At 61.8% G+C, this 24,287-nt stretch overlaps 2 protein-coding genes and 1 non-coding gene across 5 annotated transcripts in view; 2 read left to right on the forward strand and 1 right to left on the reverse strand.

Annotated features, from left to right (window-relative positions):
• The first annotated feature begins 258 nt into the window (after positions 1–258).
• On the forward strand, positions 259–8,609 carry LOC122364593 (centromere protein J-like). The gene is made up of 8 exons (XM_043335146.1): positions 259–616; positions 2,247–2,434; positions 3,069–3,260; positions 3,808–3,853; positions 4,037–4,435; positions 5,453–5,580; positions 6,062–6,180; positions 8,110–8,609. Exons 1-8 carry the CDS (start codon positions 485–487, stop codon positions 8,268–8,270), a joined length of 1,365 nt encoding a protein of 454 aa, XP_043191081.1. The 5' UTR covers positions 259–484; the 3' UTR covers positions 8,271–8,609.
• Positions 8,610–8,746: 137 nt separating this feature from the next.
• Positions 8,747–24,287, reverse strand: part of LOC122364598 (epsin-1-like) — a 50,458-nt gene continuing 34,917 nt past the window's right edge. For 2 of the 3 annotated variants that reach the window (XM_043335155.1, XM_043335154.1), the window contains 6 exons: positions 19,925–19,990; positions 17,504–17,594; positions 16,354–16,542; positions 13,186–13,386; positions 12,162–12,263; positions 8,747–9,638 (listed from right to left, as the gene is read on the reverse strand). In XM_043335155.1, coding sequence (XP_043191090.1) covers positions 9,547–9,638; positions 12,162–12,263; positions 13,186–13,386; positions 16,354–16,542; positions 17,504–17,594; positions 19,925–19,990 — 741 coding nt within the window. In that variant the 3' untranslated portion in view covers positions 8,747–9,546. Of the gene's footprint in view, positions 9,639–11,823; positions 11,843–12,161; positions 12,264–13,185; positions 13,387–16,353; positions 16,543–17,503; positions 17,595–19,924; positions 19,991–24,287 lie in introns of all 3 variants that reach the window. The other variant, XM_043335156.1, reaches the window with a different exon arrangement.
• On the forward strand, positions 15,467–15,548 carry Trnas-aga. Its single transcript has one exon. It is a non-coding gene; the product is annotated as a tRNA-Ser (tRNA).

A 24,287-nucleotide genomic window follows, 5' to 3' on the forward strand; every position in this document is an offset into this window, starting at 1 on the left:
CTCGTGTGACGTCACACTGACGTCAGAGGCCGGGGACGGCGCGGCCGGTCCGGAGCGCCGGCCTGCCTCGGACCGGACGGCCGGCGGCGAGCAGCTGGAGCGCGGTGCCAGCCCCGAGCGGCCGGCCGGGGGCTGCGGGCCGCCGGAGGACCGGGCACAGAGTCGGTCCGGGGAGGGCGCCGCGCCGGCGCCGGCCGCTCTGCAGGACGCGGACTCCGCGCGGCCGGCCGCTCTGCAGGACTCGGACTCCGCGCGGCCGGCCGGACGGACGGAGTCGGCCCGCCGGCCGGCCGGCGCCGAGCCCTTCCTCTTTGACCGCGCCGGCCTGGAGCGGCAGCGCGCCGCGCTGGACCGTGAGGCGGCCACCTTCCGCGAGGAGAACGCGCTGCTGTCGCGGCTGCGGGCCGACCTGCAGCGGCAGCGGCTCGACCTAGACGCCGAGAAAGAGCGCTGGGAGCGGCAGAAGGCAGAGGACGCGGAGCACATGACCAGGAGGACGGAACAGGAGAGAAGGAAACTGGCCGACGAAAGGAGACAGTTCGAGGCCGAGAAGAAAAGGCACGCCGAGGAGTGGAGGAAAAGGGAAACGCCCGAACTGAAGGCGCTTCATGCTAAGGTAGCTGTGGTTTTATATAATGACAGAAATTTTCATTTTGAATGGGATTCAGCTACCCATCCCTAATTGTACATTGTTCTCGATGAATCACCTGAACACCCCATGGGGTGGCAGTCCGAGAGTGGGTACGGCTGCAGTCGATGTCCGACCCCTGTGTAATACCCATTTGTGGTATGGGTAACCCCTCTGTGGTCCTCGGACCCCTCTGCGACCTCTGTGACCTGTGTGACCCCTCTGTGACCTGTGTGACCCCTCTGTGACCCGTGTGACCCCTCTGTGACCTGTGTGACCCCTCTGTGACCTGTGTGACCCCTCTGTGACCTGTGTGACCCCTCTGTGACCTGTGTGACCCCTCTGTGACCTGTGTGACCCCCCTGTGACCTGTGTGACCCCTATGTGACCTGTGTGACCCTTCTGTGACTTGTGTGACCCCTCTGTGACCTGTGTGACCCCTCTGTGACCTGTGTGACCCCCCTGTGACCTGTGTGACCCCTATGTGACCTGTGTGACCCCTCTGTGACCTGTGTGTCCCCTCTGTGACCTGTGTGACCCCTCTGTGACCTGTGTGACCCCTCTGTGACCTGTGTGACCCCTGTGTGACCCCTCTGTGACCTGTGTGACCCCTCTGTGACCCCTCTGTGACCTGTGTGACCCCTATGTGACCTGTGTGACCCCTCTGTGACCTGTGTGATCCCTCTGTGACCTCTGTGACCCCTCTGTGACCTGTGTGACCCCTCTGGGACCTGTGTGACCCCTCTGGGACCTGTGTGACCCCTCTGGGACCTGTGTGACCCCTCTGGGACCTGTGTGATCCCTCTGTGACCTCTGTGACCTGTGTGACCCCTCTGTGACCTGTGTGACCCCCCTGTGACCTGTGTGTCCCCTCTATGACCCGTGTGTCCCCTCTGTGACCTGTGTGACCCCTCTGTGACCTGTGTGACCCCTCTGTGACCTGTGTGACCCCTCTGTGACCTGTGTGACCCCACTCTGACCTGTGTGACCCCTGTGACCTGTGTGACCCCTCTGTGACCTGTGTGATCCCTCTGTGACCTGTGTGACCCCTCTGTGACCTGTGTGACCCCTCTGTGACCTGTGTGACCCCTCTGTGACCTGTGTGACCCCTCTGTGACCTCTGTGACCTGTGTGACCCCTCTGTGACCTGTGTGACCCCTCTGTGACCTGTGTGACCCCTCTGTGACCCGTGTGACCCCTCTGTGACCTGTGTGATCCCTCTGTGACCTCTGTGACCCATCTGTGACCTGTGTGACCCCCCTGTGACCTGTGTGTCCCCTCTGTGACCTGTGTGTCCCCTCTGTGACCTGTGTGACCCCTCTGTGACCTGTGTGACCCCTGTGTGACCTGTGTGACCCCTCTGTGACCTGTGTGACCCCTCTGTGACCTGTGTGATCCCTCTGTGACCTCTGTGACCCATCTGTGACCTGTGTGACCCCCCTGTGACCTGTGTGTCCCCTCTGTGACCTGTGTGTCCCCTCTGTGACCTGTGTGACCCCTCTGTGACCTGTGTGACCCCTGTGTGACCTGTGTGACCCCTGTGTGACCTGTGTGGCCCCTCTGTGACCCGTGTGACCCCTCTGTGACCTGTGTGACCCCTCTGTGACCTGTGTGTCAGGTGGCGGCGCTGGAGGCTGAGCTGGGCCGCCGCGGCAGCTCGTGGTCACAGGACGCGGCGCGACTGCGCGCGCGCCTGGCTCACCTGACGGCCGACCGCGACCGACTGGAGCGGCTGCTGCAGAGCGCCCACCAGCAGCTGGCCAGACGCAACGCGCGCCAGTTCAGCGCCGGCGCCGGGCCGCACCGGTGGGCACCGGGCGGGGGACCGGGCGGGGGAGCGGGCAGCCGGGAGTGTCCACAGCAGTGCGGTAATCGGGCGCCGCTTTTTTGTCAGGAAGTTGGCAGCTTGCTGGCGTCTTTTCGGCCTATTGTGGGTGAAATTTTCGGAGGGTGTGGCGTTTATATTCGAGACCGAGAAACGGCAGGAAATATTCATGACAAAGCCGGCAGCATACCGATAGAAAGGCGACAGAACAGCGCCCGTGTCTGTTATCCGATATCCATATTCCATTGTATTTGCCTTTAGTTGGTTGAGGCATATTCGACCATACCTTACTTTGTGTCGGCCACTATGCATTTGCATGAATTAATCACTAGACACTTGTTTCCTTCTAATGTTGGGTCATGGGTGTATTGTTGTTTGCACTTGTTTGTCTTACCGTAAATTTAATTGATGAATGGGTTTTTGGAGGACTGCTCCGCTGCGGAGGTTTCCCAGTTTGACCGGCCTGTCAGACGTTTTCTGATAAACTGAGCTCCCATTTTTTGATGAGGGTAGAGGTGTTTGTTTGCGCCGTATATGTCGGTGGGACGATGGCGGTGGGGCCACGCCGTGCCTGCCCAGCCGCTGACCTCCCCCTCCCCCCTCCCCCGTCCCCAGGTCGGGCTCTGTGGAGGGGGACGAGCCGGCGGCCGGCCGGCGCCGCACGACCCTCTCCCGACACCGGTCAGCTCCGGACCTGGCGGACGGCGGGGGAAGTACCAGTTCCGTGTCCACCGCCGGAGGGCGCAGCAGTCGCGGCAGCGGGTCGGACCGGGGCGGCAGGAAGGCGACCGGGGCGGGTGGCAGGAGGTGAGTGTGGCGCCGACCGGGGCGGGCGGCAGGAGGTGGGTGTGGCGCCGGCAGGGGCGGCAGGAGGTACGTGTGGCGCCAATAGGGGCGGCAGGTAAACGGCCGGGGCGGCGGCAGGAGGTGAGAACTCAGAGCTCGGGACAGCGGTGCCGCTGTACGGAGGTCCCGCCGACCGAGGTCCCGCCGCTGATGGTCCTTCCGTGGTATCGGAGTCCGGCATTGACTGATAGCGCTTTAATTACTGCGACCCGACATGGTAGCAAGGCACAGGTCAGGACAGAGGCACAGGTCAGGGAAGGGGCACAGCAACCTCTAGTAGGCTCGCTTCGACTCTACAGGAGGTTGCTGTGCCCCTGCCCTGACCTCTGCCCCTGCCCTGACCTCTGCCCCTGCTCTGACCTCTGCCCCTGCCCTGACCCGTGCCCCTGCCCCTGCCCTGTGCCTGTGCCCCTGCCCTGACCTGTGCCCCTGCCCTGACCTGTGCCCCTGCCCTGTGCCTGTGCCCCTGTCCTGACCTGTGCTCTCCCCCCCCCCGCCCTGCCCCCAGGTCCCTGGAGAGCCACTGCTCGGCCGTCTCCCCCTCTGTGGAGGACGTCCGCAGTCTGCTGGAGGGCGGCGCCGGCAGCGGCAGCGGCCGGGGCCGGTCCGGCTCGGGCGGCCGCGCCGAGTCGGTGGCCGTGCCGCGCCGGCCGCCGCCGCCGGTCCGCGTCGTCCGCGACAGCGCCGTGCAGGTGGCCGCCGCGCCGGCCCTGCCGACTCCGCCGGCGGGCCGCCAGTCACCTCTGCCGTCCCCGCCGGCGAGCCGCGACCGGCCTGGGGACGGGGCGGCGCCGGCGGACAGCCGGGGGCCGGCACCGGACCGAGACCTGCCGGCGGAGAGCCGGGGGCCGGCCGGGACGCCGACCGGCCGCGGCGGCCCGACCCAGCGTCCCGCGGACGGCCGTCCCGCCGCGGTCGCCGTCTCGGCCTCGCCGTTCCCGTGGCCGGCGCCGGCGCCGCCGCCGCCCGGCCGGGACCCGGCGCTCGCTCTATCGGTGTCCACTCTGTCCTCCTCTGCTCTGTCCGTGCCGGCCGGCGGAGCGGCGGAGTCCGCCGGCAGCCGGCGGGATAAGCTGTCGGACGGCACCGTGCGCGTCTGCTACCAGAACGGAGACTGGAAAGAGACCAGTCCGCAGGTGAGCAGACCAGTCCTTAGGTGAGACAGATCGGTTCTCAGGTGAGGCATACCAGTTCTCAAGTGAGACAGAGTCCAGTTCTCAGAAGTCCACAGCCGCTGGATTGGTCAATATGATTATCCCTCAGGAGTCCCTCTCTCAGGGTTATCCCTGGATTGGTTGTCCCTCAAGTCCACAGCCGCTGGATTGGTTATCTCTCAGGAGTCCACCGCCGCTGGATTGGTTACGCCGGCCGGCCGTTGGCGGCTGAGGTCGGTAACGCGCGCGGCGGGTGGGCAGCGCGGCGGCGGATGTGCCGGCATTGAGGGGCCGCTCGCGGCTCGATCACAGGGCGGCCGGCGTTCCCGGTCTGTCGGCGCCGGTCGCTGGTGGGGTAACGGGGTTCGTCGGATGTGTCTAACAGCGGGAGTTGTCAGCTGCTGCACCTATGTTATGTCCATTGGGCTACCATGCCGTCACTTGTCTGTAGTCAGTCGCCGCCGTCACATGTCTGTATTCAGTCGCCGCCGCCAGTCACCGCCGTCAGTCACCTGGTGTTCGCCCGTCCTCTGGTCAGTCACCCAGACCCTCCTCCGGACGCCCCACCGTTCCCCTTCTGTTACCCCACCGTTCCCCTTCTGTTACCCTAGCGTTCCCCTTCTGTTACCCCACCGTTCCCCTTCTGTTACCCCACCGTCCCCCGTCCCTTACCCGGCCGTCCCCGTCCTGTCCTCATCTGGTACCCGTCCGCAGCTCTCCCCCGTCGTTCCGTTCAGCCGCCCCGCGTTCCCCTCTTACCCAGCGCGCTGGTACCAGCACGCTGCAGCGGGTGCATGGCCACTGGCCAGTGGGTGAGTGGTGACCGGTGGCGTGTCTGGCCAGTGGGTAAGTGGTGACCGGTGGTGTGTCTGGCCCACCGTGGGACCCGGTGTATCTGACCGGGGGTATGTAACCGGCGGCAGGGGGACACGACGTATCTGACCCACTGTCACAGTGTGACCCGGTGTATGTGACACGGTGTATGTGACCCGGCGGCAGGGGGACACGGTGTACTTTTACGCGGCGAGCGGCACGCGCCAGACCACGTACCGGAACGGCTCGGAACTGACGGAGTTTAGCAGCGGCCAGCTGGAGCGGCGCGACCCGGACGGCAGCACGGAGATCAGGTGGGACCGGGCGGCACCACGGAGATCAGGTGGGACGGGGCGGGACCACGGAGATCAGGTGGGACCGGGCGGGGGTACCGGGCGGCACCACGGAGATCAGGTGGGACCGGGCGGGACAGGTGGGACGGGACAGCGAGATCAGGTGGGACCGGGGCGGGACAGCGAGATCAGGTGGGACCGGGCGGCACCACGGAGATCAGGTGGGACGGTACGGGACCACGGAGATCAGGTGGGACGGGACGGGACCACGGAGATCAGGTGGGACACAGTGATCAGGCCCAGTGTATTGTGTGCCGTGCTGCCGTGCAAAGGCAAAAACGATTAGTTCAGGTCAGAGGTCATTACGCTAGGTCAGTAGTCACCCCTGTGCACGGCAGCGTGGCCCAGGCTGCTGCTGGGCGGAGAGGTCGCTGCTGTGGCCCGTCTGACCCCTCTCACCGCTGTTCTGACCGTTCTGACGGCTGTGATCTGCCGGCGGCAGGTACCCGTGCGGCTCTGTGACGGTTCTGCTGTCCAATGGCGAGCAGCAGACCGTCTACCGGGACGGCACGCGGCGCCGACTGCTCACTGACGGCAGCGAGGAGGTGCTCCTGCCCAGCGGTGAGTCAGTGAGAGTCCCTGCTCCCCAGCGGTGAGTCGGAGTTGCAGCTGCCCAGCGGTGAGTCAGAGCCACTGCTCCTGCCCAGCGGTGAGTCAGTGAGTCACTGTTGTCCAGCGGTGAGTCAGTCAGAGCCACTGTTGTCCAGCGGTGAGTCTGAGTCACTGCTGGCCACTGCGGTGAGTCACTGTTCTCTTGTAACCCTCTTGCCGGCTATACCGTGTGGCGTGTGTTCACGTTTATATGTATACTCTATCGTTTACGACTGTACATACCTTACATGCTCGTACGATAAACTCCCCCCCCCCCCTGCCCAGGTAAGCTGTGGGTGCACACGGAGCGCTATAAGAGGTGACCCCGCCCCCTCCCCTCCCCTGCCCAGGTAAGCTGGAGGTGCACACGGACCGCTATAAGAGGTGACCCCGCCCCCTCCCCCCTGCCCAGGTAAGCTGGAGGTGCACACGGACCGCTATAAGAGGTGACCCCGCCCCCTCCCCTCCCCTGCCCAGGTAAGCTGGAGGTGCACACGGACCGCTATAAGAGGTGACCCCGCCCCTCCCCCCTCCCCTGCCCAGGTAAGCTGGAGGTGCACACGGACCGCTATAAGAGGTGACCCCGCCCCCTCCCCCCCTGCCCAGGTAAGCTGGAGGTGCACACGGACCGCCATAAGAGGTGACCCCGCCCCCTCCCCTCCCCTGCCCAGGTAAGCTGGAGGTGCACACGGACCGCTATAAGAGGTGACCCCGCCCCTCCCCCCTCCCCTGCCCAGGTAAGCTGGAGGTGCACACGGACCGCTATAAGAGGTGACCCCGCCCCTCCCCCCTCCCCTGCCCAGGTAAGCTGGAGGTGCACACGGACCGCTATAAGAGGTGACCCCGCCCCTCCCCCCTCCCCTGCCCAGGTAAGCTGGAGGTGCACACGGACCGCTATAAGAGGTGACCCCGCCCCCTCCCCCTGCCCAGGTAAGCTGGAGGTGCACACGGACCGCTATTAGAGGTGACCCCGCCCCCTGCCCCCTGCCCAGGTAAGCTGGAGGTGCACACGGACCGCTATAAGAGGTGACCCCGCCCCTCCCCCCTCCCCTGCCCAGGTAAGCTGGAGGTGCACACGGACCGCTATAAGAGGTGACCCCGCCCCCTCCCCCTGCCCAGGTAAGCTGGAGGTGCACACGGACCGCTATTAGAGGTGACCCCGCCCCCTGCCCCCTGCCCAGGTAAGCTGGAGGTGCACACGGACCGCTATAAGAGGTGACCCCGCCCCCTCCCCCCTGCCCAGGTAAGCTGGAGGTGCACACGGACCGCTATAAGAGGTGACCCCGCCCCCTCCTTTCCCCTACCCTGCCCAGGTAAGCTGGAGGTGCACACGGACCGCTATAAGAGGTGACCCCGCCCCCTCCCCTCCCCCTGCCCAGGTAAGCTGGAGGTGCACACGGACCGCTATAAGAGGTGACCCCGCCCCCTGCCCCGCTGCCCAGGTAAGCTGGAGGTGCACACGGACCGCTATAAGAGGTGACCCCGCCCCCTCCCCGCCCCCTGCCCAGGTAAGCTGGAGGTGCACACGGACCGCTATAAGAGGTGACCCCGCCCCCTCCTCCCTCCCCCCTGCCCAGGTAAGCTGGAGGTGCACACGGAGCGCTATAAGAGGTGACCCCGCCCCCTCCTTTCCCCTACCCTGCCCAGGTAAGCTGGAGGTGCACACGGACCGCTATAAGAGGTGACCCCGCCCCCTGCCCCGCTGCCCAGGTAAGCTGGAGGTGCACACGGAGCGCTATAAGAGGTGACCCGCCCCCTCCCCGCCCCCTGCCCAGGTAAGCTGGAGGTGCACACGGACCGCTATAAGAGGTGACCCCGCCCCCTGCCCCCTGCCCAGGTAAGCTGGAGGTGCACACGGACCGCTATAAGAGGTGACCCCGCCCCCTCCCCACTGCCCAGGTAAGCTGGAGGTGCACACGGACCGCTATAAGAAGCTCGTCTGTCCGGACGGCACCATCAAGTTTGTGTATCCGGACGGCCGCCAGGAGACCCGGTATCCCAACGGCCGGATCCGCATCCGCGACCGCCACGGACGCCTCGTGGTGGACACCCAGCCGTGACCGGAGCCGCCGGAGCCGGATCCGCTTGGTGGGGACATTCCATTGTATCAATGCTCAGCGCCCGTGACGTAGGATAGCTCAGTGGGGCGGTACCGAGTCGACTTCCCCGCGATAGCTCAGCGGAATGGTATCCCCGCGATAGCTCAGCGGAGTGGTAGAGTCTTCCCGCGATGCCAAAGTAACCAATGTGATGAACTGCTGTGCGAGCTGAAACAGACCGTGCCTTACGGGTGTTTTTGTAACATGTTTATATGTATGTGTGTATATGTGTGCTGGACCATGTTGATGTTACGGCCGGCTGCCGGCGGCGTTCAGGCTCTATACAGGTGTTCTGTTGAAGTCGCCGCGTTTTGAATCCTGCGCCTCCGCTCAGCCGGCGGCGGCCGTTCTCTGAGCTCGGCTCCGGCCCCAGACCGCCCGCGGGACGGGACCCAGACCACTCCGGCGCGCGCACACACACACAGACAGACACCCGCTCGGCATAAAAATAGCTGGTATTAGCAGAGTGCAGACAGGGCGCGGCGGACCGGACGATCTCAATAAATACTGCGCCGGCCGGCGACGCTCCCGGACAGGCCGTCGACACCGCCAGCGCCTGGTAAATGTCGCCATACAAGCGGTGGCCGCGCGCAGACAGCACGCTCGCCGCCGAGACCGCCCAGCTTCGGCCGGCGCCGCGCCCACGCATCCATAGCAATGTAACCGACCGAAAATCACCGCGCCGCAACACAAAATATAGAGGCATGTGAGCTACAGTACGTTTGTTCCGCTATCCCCGCCGGCCATCTAGCGCGCTCATCCTCCCCGTCGGCCCGCCCAGTAGGTATATGTGATTATCATTTAGCTATACGTTATCGCTCGTCCATTCTCTCAGCACTGGCAGCGCTGTCCATCTGCGCGCCCTTCCCCGTCCCCGCCGGCCCCCGCGGCCACTCGGCGGCCACTGGACTGGCGGTACAGCCGCTGTCAGCCACTGGACTGCCGGTACAGCCGGTACAGCCGCCGCCGGACTGCCGGTACAGCCGCCGTCAGCCGCTGGACTGGCGGAGTAGCCACAGTCGGCCCGGCCCCCAGCAGTCAGCGGCCACTGGACCGCCGCAGTAGCCACAGTCGGCCCGGCGCGGCGCACATCGAGTACACACATCGGACGGTGGGCCGTCGCGTCCACCTCAATACACCGCCGTCCGCGCGCGCCGCGGCCGTCACAGGCCGCCGGGACCCGCCGCTCCGTCCGCCGACCGTGTCACCACCTAGCGGCCGCTGGCGGAACTTGCACTTAGGAGAGGAAGGGGTTGGCGGCGCTGGCGGGCGCGGCCCACGGGTCTGTCGGCGGCTGCGGCTGCGCCGGCGGCTGCTTTGTAGTGTCCTCTGCCGGAGACGAACGAAACCATTAATCAGGGACGTGACAACTATTAGTACACGCAGCAGGCAACAACTACCAAATTAACGACATTATCAGCGTTGTCGCAGGAAGTGCTAAGTGACGTAAATTTAGCAAGATTCATCGAAATCGGCACCCTATTAAAAGTCTCTTCTTCTGACTCGGGAAAACTGCCCGTAACATGGACCCTGAGACACCTGAGTGCCCGGGATGTGTCGACTGGCACGATATGATTCAGCCTCAGATGTCCCGGTCCGAACCGGACGAGTTTTTATCCTCGTAGGTAGGCTCGAAAAAAAAAACTGAGCCCCGAACAACATCGTTAGCGGCAGTGGCTCTATGTAATGCACTGTGAAAGGTGCCAGGGAGGGGGACTAGTGCCTCGAAGCAGCAAACATGGTTTGGCTTCAGCTGGGTCTCATTAGGACTTGGCACGTGCTTTGTTTATTGCACGTGTGCACGTGCAATAACGCCGCCTAAATTGCACATACGGCTCGATTGCGAGACGTATATGTTCAATGTGAGTTGGTTGCAGTCAGAGCTGGTCCGAGCGGCTCTGGCGAGGACTCTGTGCGGCCATGCAGTGCAGTGCGCTATTACCAGGGACGGAGCGGGCTCCTCGCCGGCTCTGGCCGGGTATCCGGACAGTTCACAGACACCGCGGGCTACCGCGCAGACCCGCCGGCGTAGTGTGGGCGTGTTGTCAGCGACCACTTTCAGCATTCATCAAACACAACTCCCCAACCAGCTAGCTGAATATTGGGATGGTTAAAATCTATATGATCGGCTACAAGAATTGTATCTCGCTATCGGCTACAATAATTGTATCTCGCTTGACAGCTTCGCTGAAGAAATTGAACACCAACCACATTGACATTCAAAACGACCTAAATAGTACACATAGTTCCGAACGTCTGCGTGTGGCAGACAGGACCGTGTGATAAGCATGCAACTACACTGCATCCACAGAGTACGTGCAATGTGCCCGGCGCCGCTGCTGACACCGCGCGGCCAGTGTACAGACCACGGCGCAGGTTCAGCAACACGAGAGAGAGAGAGAGAGAGAGAGAGAGAGAGAGAGAGAGAGAGAGAGAGAGAGAGAGAGAGAGAGAGAGAGAGAGAGAGAGAGAGAGAGAGAGAGAGAGAGAGAGAGAGAGAGAGAGAGAGAGAGAGAGAGAGAGAGAGAGAGAGAGAGAGAGAGAGAGAGAGAGAGAGAGAGAGAGAGAGAGAGAGAGAGAGAGAGAGAGAGAGAGAGAGAGAGAGAGAGAGAGAGAGAGAGAGAGAGAGAGAGAGAGAGACAGAGAGAGAGACAGAGAGAGAGAGACAGAGACGAGAGACAGAGACAGAGACAGAGACAGAGACAGAGACAGAGACAGAGACAGAGACAGAGACAGAGACAGAGACAGAGACAGAGACAGAGACAGAGACAGAGACAGAGACAGAGACAGAGACAGAGACAGAGACAGAGACAGAGACAGAGACAGAGACAGAGACAGAGACAGAGACAGAGACAGAGACAGAGACAGAGACAGAGACAGAGACAGAGACAGAGACAGAGACAGAGACAGAGACAGAGACAGAGACAGAGACAGAGACAGAGACAGAGACAGAGACAGAGACAGAGACAGAGACAGAGACAGAGACAGAGACAGAGACAGAGACAGAGACAGAGACAGAGACAGAGACAGAGACAGAGACAGAGACAGAGACAGAGACAGAGACAGAGACAGAGACAGAGACAGAGACAGAGACAGAGACAGAGACAGAGACAGAGACAGAGACAGAGACAGAGACAGAGACAGAGACAGAGACAGAGACAGAGACAGAGACAGAGACAGAGACAGAGACAGAGACAGACAGAGACAGAGACAGAGACAGAGACAGAGACAGAGACAGAGACAGAGACAGAGACAGAGACAGAGACAGAGACAGAGACAGAGACAGAGACAGAGACAGAGACAGAGACAGAGACAGAGACAGAGACAGAGACAGAGACAGAGACAGAGACAGAGACAGAGACAGAGACAGAGACAGAGACAGAGACAGAGACAGAGACAGAGACAGAGACAGAGAGAGAGAGAGAGAGAGAGAGAGAGAGAGAGAGAGAGAGAGAGAGAGAGAGAGAGAGAGAGAGAGAGAGAGAGAGAGAGAGAGAGAGAGAGAGACGGTTACCTGGTTCACTCTCACTGCTCTGGTTTGCGGGAGAAGCGAACGAGAGATTAGTGTAGTTACAGCAGTTCTATAAAAATCACACTAAAAAGACATTGTACAGACTGTCTCCCATGGATACTGGGTAAATATCAACTTCCCTTTACACAAAGGGTGGGCGGCCCTTTAGGCTGTGGGTGGGCGGCGGCCCTCACACGGCACGCCGCCGCCGATCTCACTGACACATTGTATCCGCTGATCCAGCCGATATAATATCCCCCGATAAAACAGGCCCACGTCACCGGCAGCTGACACCGGCGACCACCCCTCACCCCGGCCCGCGCCGCCCGGCGGCCACTCACCGAACCGGCGGTGCCGGATCTGGTTGATAGATGGCGCTGGCGGCGCGGCTGCCTGGAACGGGTTGGCCGCCGCGGCGGCCGGCGTCCACCCGAACGGGTTGGCTGCCGGCAGAGGGCGATCAGGTCAGGTCCGATCACAGACGGACCGGCGGCCGCGCAGCCCGGGCACCCGGTCCGCGGTAACGCAGCGGAACCCCCGTCCACCGACCGAGCCGGGCCGGACCGGGACCGCCTCTCGGCGGGCCCTCAGCGCGCGGTGAGGTCCGCCCGAGTACAGTCCCGGCCGCCCGAGTATACAGTCCGACACCGACTCAGACTGCGGCTGGTCAGGCAATTCTGACTAATTTATCAGTTAGTTCGTGCACTGAATCAAAATTTCAACAATCAACTTCAATTTTTTTCAGCGTTGTTTGTAATCCTGAATTACTGCAGTGCACCTAAATTATCCTGCTTTGTCTTAGTTCTTACACTTCAAATTAATAATGCATCAGAAAACGGGAAAATTACATATTGAGTCGTGGCACTTACCCAGTCGGACATTGCTGGGTTGACTTATGCTTATCGAGAATAGTTCGGACTCCAGAAAGGGCACAACTTGGGAGAAAATGGAATTGCGACCCCACTGTTCCCTCGGAGCGCCTCCTCCTCCCCCTGACAGATTCTGGGTGGCGGCGGGGGCGGCGGAGTGGCGCCTCTGACCCCTCTGACAGTCCCCTCTGACCCCTCCGACTGACCCTGGGCGGCGCCACTGACCCCTCTGACCCCTCTGACTGACCCTGGGCGGCGCCTCTGACCCCCTCTGACCCCTCTGACTGACCCTGGGGGCTGGGCGGCGCCTCCTCCTCCCCCTGACTGACCCTGGGCGGCGGCGGGGGGCGGCGCCACTGACCCCTCTGACTGACCCTGGGTGGCGCCTCTGACCCCCCCCCCCCCCCCGACTGACCCTGGGCGGCGCCACTGACCCCTGTGACCCCCTGACTGACCCTGGGCGGCGCCAATGACCCCTGTGACCCCTCCGACTGACCCTGGGCGGCGGGCGGCGGCGCGGCGCCGGCCGGAGCGCCGATCAGGTTGTCCAGGTTCACCAGGCCGGAGTTCTCGCCCAGGAACGAGTGTGGCGACTTGGAGGCGGGCGGCGGCCGGCCGGCAGGCGCGCCCGCCACCGGCGACGGCGTCAGCGCGGCCGACAACTCACCCAGCTCCCAGGGAGAGCCGGCCGCGCCGCCTGGCGGACACACACAGAGCGGCACAGGTCAGCGGGGGAGCGGCACAGGTCAGCGGGGGAGCGGCACACACAGCGGCGGCACAGGTCAGCGGGGGAGCGGCACAGGTCAGCAGAGGGGGAGCGGCACAGGTCAGCGGAGGAGCGGCACAGGTCAGCGGGGGAGCGGCACAGGTCAGCGGGGGAGCGGCACACACAACTCGCCCAGCTCCCAGGGAGAGCCGGCCGCGCCGCCTGGCGGACACACACAGAGCGGCACAGGTCAGCGGGGGAGCGGCACAGGTCAGCGGAGGGGGAGCGGCACAGGTCAGCGGAGGGGGAGCGGCACAGGTCAGCGGGGGAGCGGCACACACACAGCGGCACAGGTCAGCGGGGGAGCGGCACACATACAGCGGCACAGGTCAGCGCAGGGGAGAGCGGCACACACAGAGCGGCACAGGTCAGCGGGGGAGCGGCACACACAGAGCGGCACAGGTCAGCGGAGGGGGGGGGGAGCGGCACACACACAGCGGCAGCAGTCAGCGCAGGGGAGACCGACACACGGGGAGCGGACAGACATTTATCATCAAACCAGCATAGCGTCGAGCACAATTATAAATCTGAATAACGAATACAACACGGTATACACCATATTCCGCCCTCGCCATCCTCAGGACTGTGTGAACAGCGTCCCCCTAATGCTCCCCCTCCGGGCCGGCGGTCACCCCAGCCGACAGCCGGCGGGTGAGCCCGGGTCCCCACTGAGACCCTCACCGGGTCCCCACTGAGACCCTCCCCGGGTCCCCACTGAGACCCGTAACTCCTACCCGGGTCCCCACTGAGACCCGTAACTCCTCCCCGGGTCCCCACTGAGACCCTCACCGGGTCCCCACTGAGACCCTCACCGGGTCCCCACTGAGACCCTCACCGGGTCCCCACTGAGACCCTCACCGGGTCCCCACTGAGACCCTCACCGGGTCCCCGCTGAGACCCGTAACTCCTCCCCGGGTCCCCACTGAGACCCGCAACTCCTCCCCGGGGTCTCATCGGGTCCCCACTGGCCACTGAGACCCGTAACTCCTCCCCGGGTCCCCACTGAGACCCTCACCGGGTCCCCACTGAGACCCGTAACTCCTCCCCGGGGTCTGACCGGGTCCCCACTGAGACCCTCACCGGGTCCCCACTGAGACCCGTAACTCCTCCCGGGGGTCTCACCAGTCACCGGGTCCCCACTGAGACCTGTAAGTCCTCTCCGGGGTCTCATCGGGTCCCCACTGAGACCCGTAACACCTCACCGGGTCCCCACTGAGACCCGTAACTCCTCTCCGGGGTGACCGTTTGGGCCGGCCGACCGGACTGTTCCAACAGGACAGTCCGGTCCCAGCGGACGGTCTCGCCTCCGCGGATCACTGTCACTGTCGGTGTCCCGCACAGCCCCCAATGTCACCGCCCTATCCCAGCATGATAGCATCCCATAGCGCTGCATTGGTCTTATTGGGCCGAATGAGCTTGTCCCCAACAAAACAAAACAAACAAACAAATAAACAAGCAAAAAAAACAAACAAACAAACAAACAAACAAACCAACAAGCAATCAAACAATCAAACATCACAGTATATGGCGGATCTAGTTGGTATAATTTCGCCCGTGGAAACAGCAGACAAAAGCACACTAACCCTAAGCACGAGTGAAACAATCAAGACTGGGTAGTTATCATCGTTCCTCACCGGCAGGCCGAGGCAGGGTTTGCGCACCGTACATTAGCACTTGTACCGAAAAAATATGGGTGTCCACTGCCCCCCCCCCCCCGCTCCCCTTCCTCCGTGTGAGCAAGGGCATAAGCGATGGAACGGGGAGGGCACAGGGGCACCGTGCCCCCCCCCCCCTTTAATTTTGACATTGGCCCTATGGGCGTTGCATGGAAAGAATGGGACCAAAAGTCTGGCAGCGCCCCCCTCCCCCACCCCCAATTGAAGGTATTCCGCCGCTACTGCCAGCAAGGGCTCCGCCACCGCGGCTGTAGCAGAGGTCAATTATAAGCCCAGGAAAAAGCCAGGTTACGTTTCTAGCATTTGTTGAAGTCTCCATCCGCCACCACACCACAGCGGTCGTGGCCGAGTGGTTAAGGCGTCTGACTAGAAATCAGATTCCCTCTGGGAGCGTAGGTTCGAGTCCTACCGACCGCGAGATGTTTTTCTTGCCAAATCCGGGTAGCGCAAACATATTACCACTCCCGCAGACATCTCCACCACAACGCGCAGAACCGTGTATCAAAGCCGCTGTAAAAGCCATGCACGCATCTGGCCCGTCCTCGGTAGCTTTCTGTGACAGTGTTCCACTGTTCCCTGGACGGAGCGTCTCCAACTGAACCTCCCCGGGGCACACATGACATTGAATCCCCCCTAAACCGCTCACTTCTCACCGGGGGAGGTCCCGCCGCCACGCCTGGTGACATGGTGCGGGCGCCGGGCTGGGGAGACCGCCACTGCCCTCTACACTCGCCTCATACACTAGGGACGCAACCCGCGCGCCCTTTGGGAGCCGCACATACACTGAGATGAATGAAACGTTTGCCATCCTGTGTGTGCTCATGTAGCCGGTTTTACAGAGCCCTGTTTTATCCCACAGTGGCCGAATAATATCGCCGCCACTTGCCCTGCCCTTTCTCTGAGGTGTGTAGTGTGCTCTTCTTATGGCTGTGATAAATCAATCATGGTGGCGATGAACTTGAACGGACAAGCCAGCGCCCTCCCACCGCCTCCCTCCTGTCCCCTGTCCCCGCCCCCGTCCCGGTCCCAGTCCCCTACCCCCCCCCCCCCCCCAGCTGTCCCGTCCCTGTCCTTGTCCCCGTCCCGGTCCCCGCCTCCTGTCTCCGTCCTCGCCCCCGTCCCCCCGTCCCAGTCCCTGTCCCCGCCTCCTGTCCCCTGTCCCGGTCCCCTACCCCCCAGCTGTCCCGGCCTGTCCCTGTCCCGGTCCCCCTGCACCACTCACGCGCCGCGCCGTTGGTCGGTGCCGCCGCCGAGCGCTGCGTCAGCTCGGCAAACTCGTCCTCGTCGCGGGCGGCGGCGGGCGGCTGCACGGCGGCGCTCAGCTCAGCCGCCACGGGCGCCCACGGGTCGGCGGCGGCCGGCGCCGACGGCGAGGCCAGCGGCGCCCACGGGTCCACCGGCGCCGCCGCCGCTGCGCGGGGAGCGGGGGGGGGGGGGGCGGTCAGAGCCTCAGCCCGGCGCGCGCACACACTGACAGATACAATTACAGACTGATGGATACAACCAGTATAACGCCTTTTGGGGCGACTAACGGAGCGAGCGAGAGGGTGGGCCTTGCACGTGCGAAATTGCGAGGGGGTACCTCCAACTGACTTGTGCACGGCACCCTACTAACTGGTCTCTAGCGATGTGCCAAATTTGGGCACAATCGGCCCAGCCGTTCTCGAGATCTGGAAGCGGCACCCTGCACGTGCGCACGTGCAAAATGGGTCCCAACTGACTTGTGCACGGCACCCTACTAACCGGTCCCTATCCGTGTACCAAATTTGAGCGCAATCGGTCCAGCCGTTCCCGAGATCTGGAAACGACCCCTGCACGTGCGCACGTGCAGCAGCACCCCAAATCTGGCACATGGATATGCAGTCCCTACTGGGTGCCTACCTACATGCCAACTTTCAGCGCAATCGGCCAAGTAGTTACCGAGATATTGCAACAATTACAAAACTGACACCTCTTCGTTTTGCACGTGGCACGTGCATAAGGGGTCACGTACATGCATCGGGAATAGTCCAATACTTGGTAGCAGGAATGAAGCTACCCTACAAAAATTACCGCGTGTAAATCGGTCAAGTGGTTGCTGAGATATAAGCCTCGCAAAAGCGTGACCACGGCCGGCCGGCCGGCCGGCCGGCCGCTCATACTCAGAAATTTCCGTTAATCTAAGGAAAGACTACGCTCGCTTCGCTCGCTCCGTAATTACAGAATGCCGGGTACAGACTGCCGGGTACAGAGACTGTACACTGTAGAAATATATAACGAATCTATCGAATGGGCCACTGCTGTCACCGGGACCCCCGTCTGATCCCTGCCCACTGCGCTAGCCTCTGCCCGGGCGGTCGGGAAGTGGCCGCCGGCGGGGCGGGGTCACTGACCGGGCGGGCCGGCCGGCGCCGCCGGCTGCTCCAGGGGTGCCCACGGGTCGACGGCGGCTGCCGGAGTCGAGGTGCCGCTCCACGGGTCACTCTGGCGGGCACAACCGTCACCACAGGTCAGTGCAGGGGTCACCACAGGTCAGCAGGGGTCACCGGAGGTCAGCAGGGGTCATGGCAGGCCCCCAGACGTACTCAGAGGTCGGAGCTCAGAACTCAGACGGACACACAGGTCACAGCAGTTCTACCCCGCAGACAGACACACAGGTCACAGTAGTTCTAAATCCGCTGCCTCCGGGAGCGACAGCGGGTGAACGACAGCCGAGCACGGTCAGAGGTAGCCAGGGCCGTCTGGGAGCGGTCAGATGTAGTCAGGGGCGTCTGGGAGCGGTCAGATGTAGTCAGGGTCGTCTGGGAGCGGTCAGATGTAGTCAGGGCCGTCTGGGAGCGGTCAGATGTAGTCAGGGCCGTCTGGGAGCGGTCAGATGTAGTCAGGGGGCCGGGAGTGGTCAGATGTAGTCAGGGTCGTCTGGGAGCGGTCAGATGTAGTCACTTCAAGGTCGTCTGGGAGCGGTCAGATGTAGTCAGGGCCGTCTGGGAGCGGTCAGATGTAGTCAGGGCCGTCTGGGAGCGGTCAGATGTAGTCACTTCAGGGTCGTCTGGGAGCGGTCAGATGTAGTCAGGGCCGTCTGGGAGCGGTCAGATCTAGTCAGGGCCGTCTGGGAGCGGTCAGATGTAGTCAGGGCCGTCTGGGAGCGGTCAGATGTAGTCAGGGTCGTCTGGGAGCGGTCAGATGTAGTCAGGGCCGTCTGGGAGCGGTCAGATGTAGTCAGGGCCGTCTGGGAGCGGTCAGATGTAGTCAGGGCCGTCTGGGAGCGGTCAGATGTAGTCAGGGTCGTCTGGGAGCGGTCAGATGTAGTCAGAGCCGTCTGGGAGCGGTCAGATGTAGTCACTTCAGGGCCGTCTGGGAGTGGTCAGACGTAGAGTCTAATGTAGTCAGGGTTCCACACTGGGAAGCCGTTGGGTGCTCGGAAGGCCACCCGGCCCGTTCTCGGAGTCGGGAGGTGGCCGGGTGCTGGTGGGCCACGTCCAGAGGTGCAAATGGAAATCAGATGGGGCAGGTGCAGCGTATCGAATAATCGCACAGGTACGGGCATGTGAATTAACACATTGATATGGAGTACAGACAGCATACAGGTATATTCTGTGAGTGGATGCCTTTGAGCCACTTCAGTTGCCGCGTGTCGATACATCACCTGGTAAGTAGCCTTGGCTTATGGCTACTTACAATGAACAAAGATATTCATGTTTATCATGAACCTGGTAAAATATGACACCGTTTGGGCCCAGCATCTGACATTTGGCACTTCAAAAATTGACCAATGACGTACGAAATATCCGTATACATTTTCTGGCGGACAGGTCGGGCCGACGACTGACTGGGGCCATTTGCTGTGCCAGGGTGTCGGTTCCTCCCGTGTGGTGTGTCAGGATGTCGGTTCCTCCCATGTGGTGTGTCAGGGTGTCGGTTCCTCCCGTGTGGCGTGTCAGGGTGTCGGTTCCTCCCGTGTGGCGTATCAGGGTGTCGGTTCCTCCCGTGTGGTGGGTCAGGGTGTCGGTTCCTCCCGTTTGGCGTGTCAGGGTGTCGGTTCCTCCCGTGTGGTGTGTCAGGGTGTCGGTTCCTCCCGTGTGGCGCGTCAGGGTGTCGGTTCCTCCCGTGTGGTTGGTCAGGGTGTCGATTCGTCCCGTGTGGTGTGTCAGGGTGTCGGTTCGTCCCGTGTGGTGTGTCAGGGTGTCGGTTCCTCCCGTGTGGTGTGTCAGGGTGTCGGTTCCTCCCGTGTGGTGTGTCAGGGTGTCGGTTCCTCCCGTGTGGTGTGTCAGAGTGTCGGTTCCTCCCGTGTGGTGTGTCAGGGTGGCTGGTGAAGACGAGGGTACCCGCTCCCGACTCCCACCAGCCGCCAGTGTGCCGCCCGTACAGCACACACACACAGACACACATACAGACAGACAGACCCACGGGCACCCTGCCACACTGCGCGGCGCCAGTCCCCGGCCGGCACGCGCCGCTGGTGACGTCAGGCGCGGCGCGCGGCCCAGTTGTGGTAATCGGAGCCGCCGTGTGGGGGAGACGCCCCCCGTCCGTCCGAGTCGGCGGGCGGCGGGCGGCGAACCCCGGGAGCTTCGGGGGGGGGGGGGGGGGCTCTGATACCGACCTGACACCCACACCGCGGGACCCTGTGATACTACACCGCGGGACCCCTGACACCACACCGTGGGACCCTGTGATACTACAGCGCGGGAACCCTGAAACCACACCGCGGGAACCCTGACACCACACCGCGGGACCCTCTGATACCGCACCGCGGACCCTCTGCCGGCGGTGACCCGCCCCGCCCCGTCTTTGACCGGCGCCCCGTCTCTGACCTGCGCAGGGACGGCCGGCTCCGGCTGCACGGGCATCCCCCAGGGGTCGACGGGCGGGGCAGCCGCCTGCAACAGAGGGCGGCACGGTCAGTGGACGGGCGGGGCAGCCGCCTGCAACAGGGGGCGGGACGGTCAGTGGACGGTCAGTGGACGGGCTGCAACAGGGGGCGGCACGCTCAGTGGACGGTCAGTGGACGGTCAGTGGACGGTCAGTGGAAGGGCTGCAACAGGGGGCGGGACGGTCAGTGGACACTTCACTATTACCCGCAGTCCACACTGGCTCCGCAGTCCACAGTCCACAGTCCACACTGGCTCCACAGTCCACAGTCCACACTGGCTCCACAGTCCACAGTCCACACTGGCTCCACAGTCCACACTGGCTCCACAGTCCACAGTCCACAATGGCTCTACAGCTCACATAGGCCCCACAGCCCTCTGGCTCCACAGTTCACAGTCCACAGGGGGCCCCACAGCCCTCTGAATCCACAGTCCACAGGGGGCCCACAGTCCACAGGGCTCCGCAGGTGCTCCGCTCCCACCGGCGCACCACTGTTCATCGTCAGCCGCCCCCTCGGCCGGCCCTGTTCACCTCCGAGGGGCCGCCGCCCGACGGCCGACAGTCAACGGACGGAGCCGAGGACGGGTCCTCCGGCGCCGCCTCGTCCTCGTCCTCAAGGTGCCGGTACGAGGACATGGCGCCGCGCCGGCGGCCCGCGCCGCACTGGGCGGAGCACGGCCGGCCGGCGGGCGCGGGGCCGGGGAGGCGGCACTGGGCCGGCCTGCAGCGGGGCGGGAGCGCAGCCGGCGGAAGGTGACAGCCCGTGGCCCGACTACAGCCCCCCGCAGACAGGGACACAGCCGCCACTCAGTTCAGATTCCGCCGACAATTAGACACAGTCCCGCCGCCGGGCTGGGATCTGCAGAGGACGTGTTTGATCCATTAAACATCTTAAAAAATCGACCTTTCCACCTGACCGAGAACTGACCACTGAACACAGCTGAAAATGGCCTAGGACAGCGCAGACGACACCATTCTCGAGTTATTTGGCCAAATTGCACAATAAACGTGTGTCATGACTTCTACACGCCCATAAAATTACGTCACATGTTCTGGCCTAGGTTTGACCTGGACTACCGAGTGAAGGTTCAACACCCACAGGGCACATACATACAGTCACCATGCAAGTATGAGTTGGTGAACTAAACTGGAGCTCTATGTGACGTGTCAGAGCCCACAGCTGAAAACGTCAGAGCTGTCAGAGCCCACAGCTGCAGTGTGGACTTGCCTAAATAATGATAATTTTTACTTTGTTCCGACATGTGACGTCATGAATGATCTCGAGGTCAGCACAGGTTGGTTTTGCTCTAACAATTTTCCGATACTTCCAAACAGTCCGAATTTGGAAATGGAACCCGTAATTTTGGAGTTAATTTCTGTTCTATAGAGCTTCCCCAATTCGACTGTTCTGGTATAATAATTCGCATTATAACCAGGAACATAAAAACACCAGTCGTGCACCCGTTAAAAACAGAACAGAAAATATGAATTATGTGAAACTCATTCAATTTCAGAGCTCCAATCCTGTACAAGTACACTGAATCGTAAATTTTCGACTGTTTATACTTCAACAGCTTCGGCTACATTTAATGACAAATCGGAGGTCGGTGCCAAGAGTTCGAATCAACCTTCAAATAGAGTACCTGATGTTGGTTTAGTATAGAGTACCTACTTTAACCCGCGCGGGGCTGGGGGGGGGGGTAAATTTTACCCCCAAACCCCCCTCGCGAATTTTTGCGATATCTCAAAAACGGCGGCGCGCAGCGCCGCCAAACTTTCAGTACCTTTTCTTACATTAATTTGACACGTTCCCTGAAAATTTCAGCGAAATCCGTCAGAAAATTTTTGAGAAATTGACGTTTTAGTGACGTCATGTTCGTCATTTTCGCCTCAAAAACGGCAAAAGTTCAAACGCCGCTAACATCTTCATTTTTAAAGGAATCAAGACGTAACAAAAAAGGTTATACGTAATTTTACTTTGTCTATCAAATGGCTATCTCGGTTTTTTGAAAATTTTGGATTTTGGCCTAATTTTTTTCAAAAAACTGACTTTTTTGGGAAAATCATTATAAAATCCAAAATTTTGAGTCTATCGAAAAAAACCGGAATATATGTCAGAGAAGTGGTCCATGTGCACCTACATACCAAATTTTAGAAGAATCGGTTCAAAAATGTGGGAGTTATTCAAAATTTTATGACGTCACGACACACAATTTTTTTGAAAAATGACTTTTTTGGAAGTTCTAGACCTCGTACGGAAACAAAAATAGCACCATTCGATTCGCCGTGAAAAACTGCATCAGATAGACACCTTTTTAGGCCTTAACAACCAACTTCAAAATTTGACCTCACTTGACATGACCTTGACCTGACCTCGACCTGAAATTCATCCAGAGGTGGTCCATATCACTTATTGAGTGTGCCTATTGAATTCTATGAGTAAAATGACCCATAAAACATGTGTCGCACATGCCCTTTTCTATATTTTGTTTTTTGGTGACCTGACCTGACCTGACCTGACCTTGACCTTGACCTCTGAATGATATTGTATGCAACGAATATTGTCTTGGTAGCCTAAGAACACGTTTTGGGCGATCAGTCTCAGTCCATGACTCCATTTTTCGGCAACTACGGTGCAAGGGCGATACTGTAGAAACTTGCAATTTGTACCCTTGACCTGACCTTGACCTTGACCTCAAACTTTAAATTAAGTACATGTTTTTAGTAGTTCGTGATGAGAGCTTTCGATTGGCGTTTGAATTTTCCAAATCGGACCGTTAGTTCGGGAGATAACAGGGGGGTAAAATTTACCCCCCCCAGCCCCGCGCGTTCGGCTGGAGACCCCAGCCCCGCGCGGGTTAAGACATACGATGTGCACACCGACATCTGGGACTGAGCCCCGGCCGGGCTCGGGTTAGTGTCTGGGACTGAGTCCCGACCGGGCTCGGGTTAGTGTCTGGGACTGAGTCCCGGCCGGGCTCGGGTTAGTGTCTGGGACTGGGTGAGCCCCGGCTGGGCTCGGGTTAGTGTCTGGGACTGGGTGAGCCCCGGCTGGGCTCGGGTTAGTGTCTGGTGGCTGAGCCCCGGCGGGCTCGGGTTAGTGTCTGGGACTGGGTGAGCCCCGGCTGGGTTCGGGTTAGTGTCTGGGACTGAGCCCCGGCCGGGCTCGGGTTAGTGTCTGGGACTGGGTGAGCCCCGGCTGGGCTAGGGTTAGTGTCTGGGACTGGGTGAGCCCCGGCTGGGCTCGGGTTAGTGTCTGGGACTGGGTGAGCCCCGGCCGGGCTCGGGTTAGTGTCTGGGACTGAGCCCCGTCTGGGCTCGGGTTAGTGTCTGGTACTGAGCCCCGGCCGGGCTCGGGTTAGTGTCTGGTGGCTGAGCCCCGGCTGGGCTAGGGTTAGTGTCTGGGACTGAGCCCCGGCGGGCTCGGGTTAGTGTCTGGGACTGGTGAGCCCCGGCCGGGCTCGGGTTAGTGTCTGGGACTGGGTGAGCCCCGGCTGGGCTCGGGTTAGTGTCTGGTACTGAGCCCCGGCCGGGCTCGGGTTAGTGTCTGGGACTGGGTGAGCCCCGGCCGGGCTCGGGTTAGTGTCTGGGACTGAGCCCCGTCTGGGCTCGGGTTAGTGTCTGGTACTGAGCCCCGGCCGGGCTCGGGTTAGTGTCTGGTGGCTGAGCCCCGGCTGGGCTAGGGTTAGTGTCTGGGACTGAGCCCCGGCGGGCTCGGGTTAGTGTCTGGGACTGGGTGAGCCCCGGCCGGGCTCGGGTCAGTGTCTGGGACTGGGTGAGCCCCGGCCGGGCTCGGGTTAGTGTCTGGGACTGAGTCCCGGCCGGGCTCGGGTTAGTGTCTGGGACTGAGCCCCGGCCGGGCTCGGGTTAGTGTCTGGTGGCTGAGCCCCGGCTGGGCTAGGGTTAGTGTCTGGGACTGAGTCCCGGCCGGGCTAGGGTTAGTGTCTGGGACTGAGCCCCGGCTGGGCTCGGGTTAGTGTCTGGTGGCTGGGTGAGTCCCGGCCGGGCTCGGGTTAGTGTCTGGGACTGGGTGAGCCCCGGCCGGGCTCGGGTTAGTGTTTGGTGGCTGGGCCCCGGCCGGGCTCGGGTTAGTGTCTGGGACTGAGCCCCGGCCGGGCTCGGGTTAGTGTCTGGGACTGAGCCCCGGCCGGGCTCGGGTTAGTGTCTGGTGACTGAGCCCCGGCTGGGCTCGGGTTAGTGTCTGGGACTGGGTGAGCCCCGGCCGGGCTCGGGTTAGTGTTTGGTGGCTGGGCCCCGGCCGGGCTCGGGTAAGTGTCTGGGACTGAGGACCGGCCGGGCTCGGGT

The sequence above is a fragment of the Amphibalanus amphitrite genome, unplaced genomic scaffold (assembly GCF_019059575.1).
Source record: "Amphibalanus amphitrite isolate SeventyFive unplaced genomic scaffold, NRLGWU_Aamphi_draft 000685F_arrow, whole genome shotgun sequence".
NCBI lineage: Eukaryota > Metazoa > Arthropoda > Thecostraca > Balanomorpha > Balanidae > Amphibalanus > Amphibalanus amphitrite.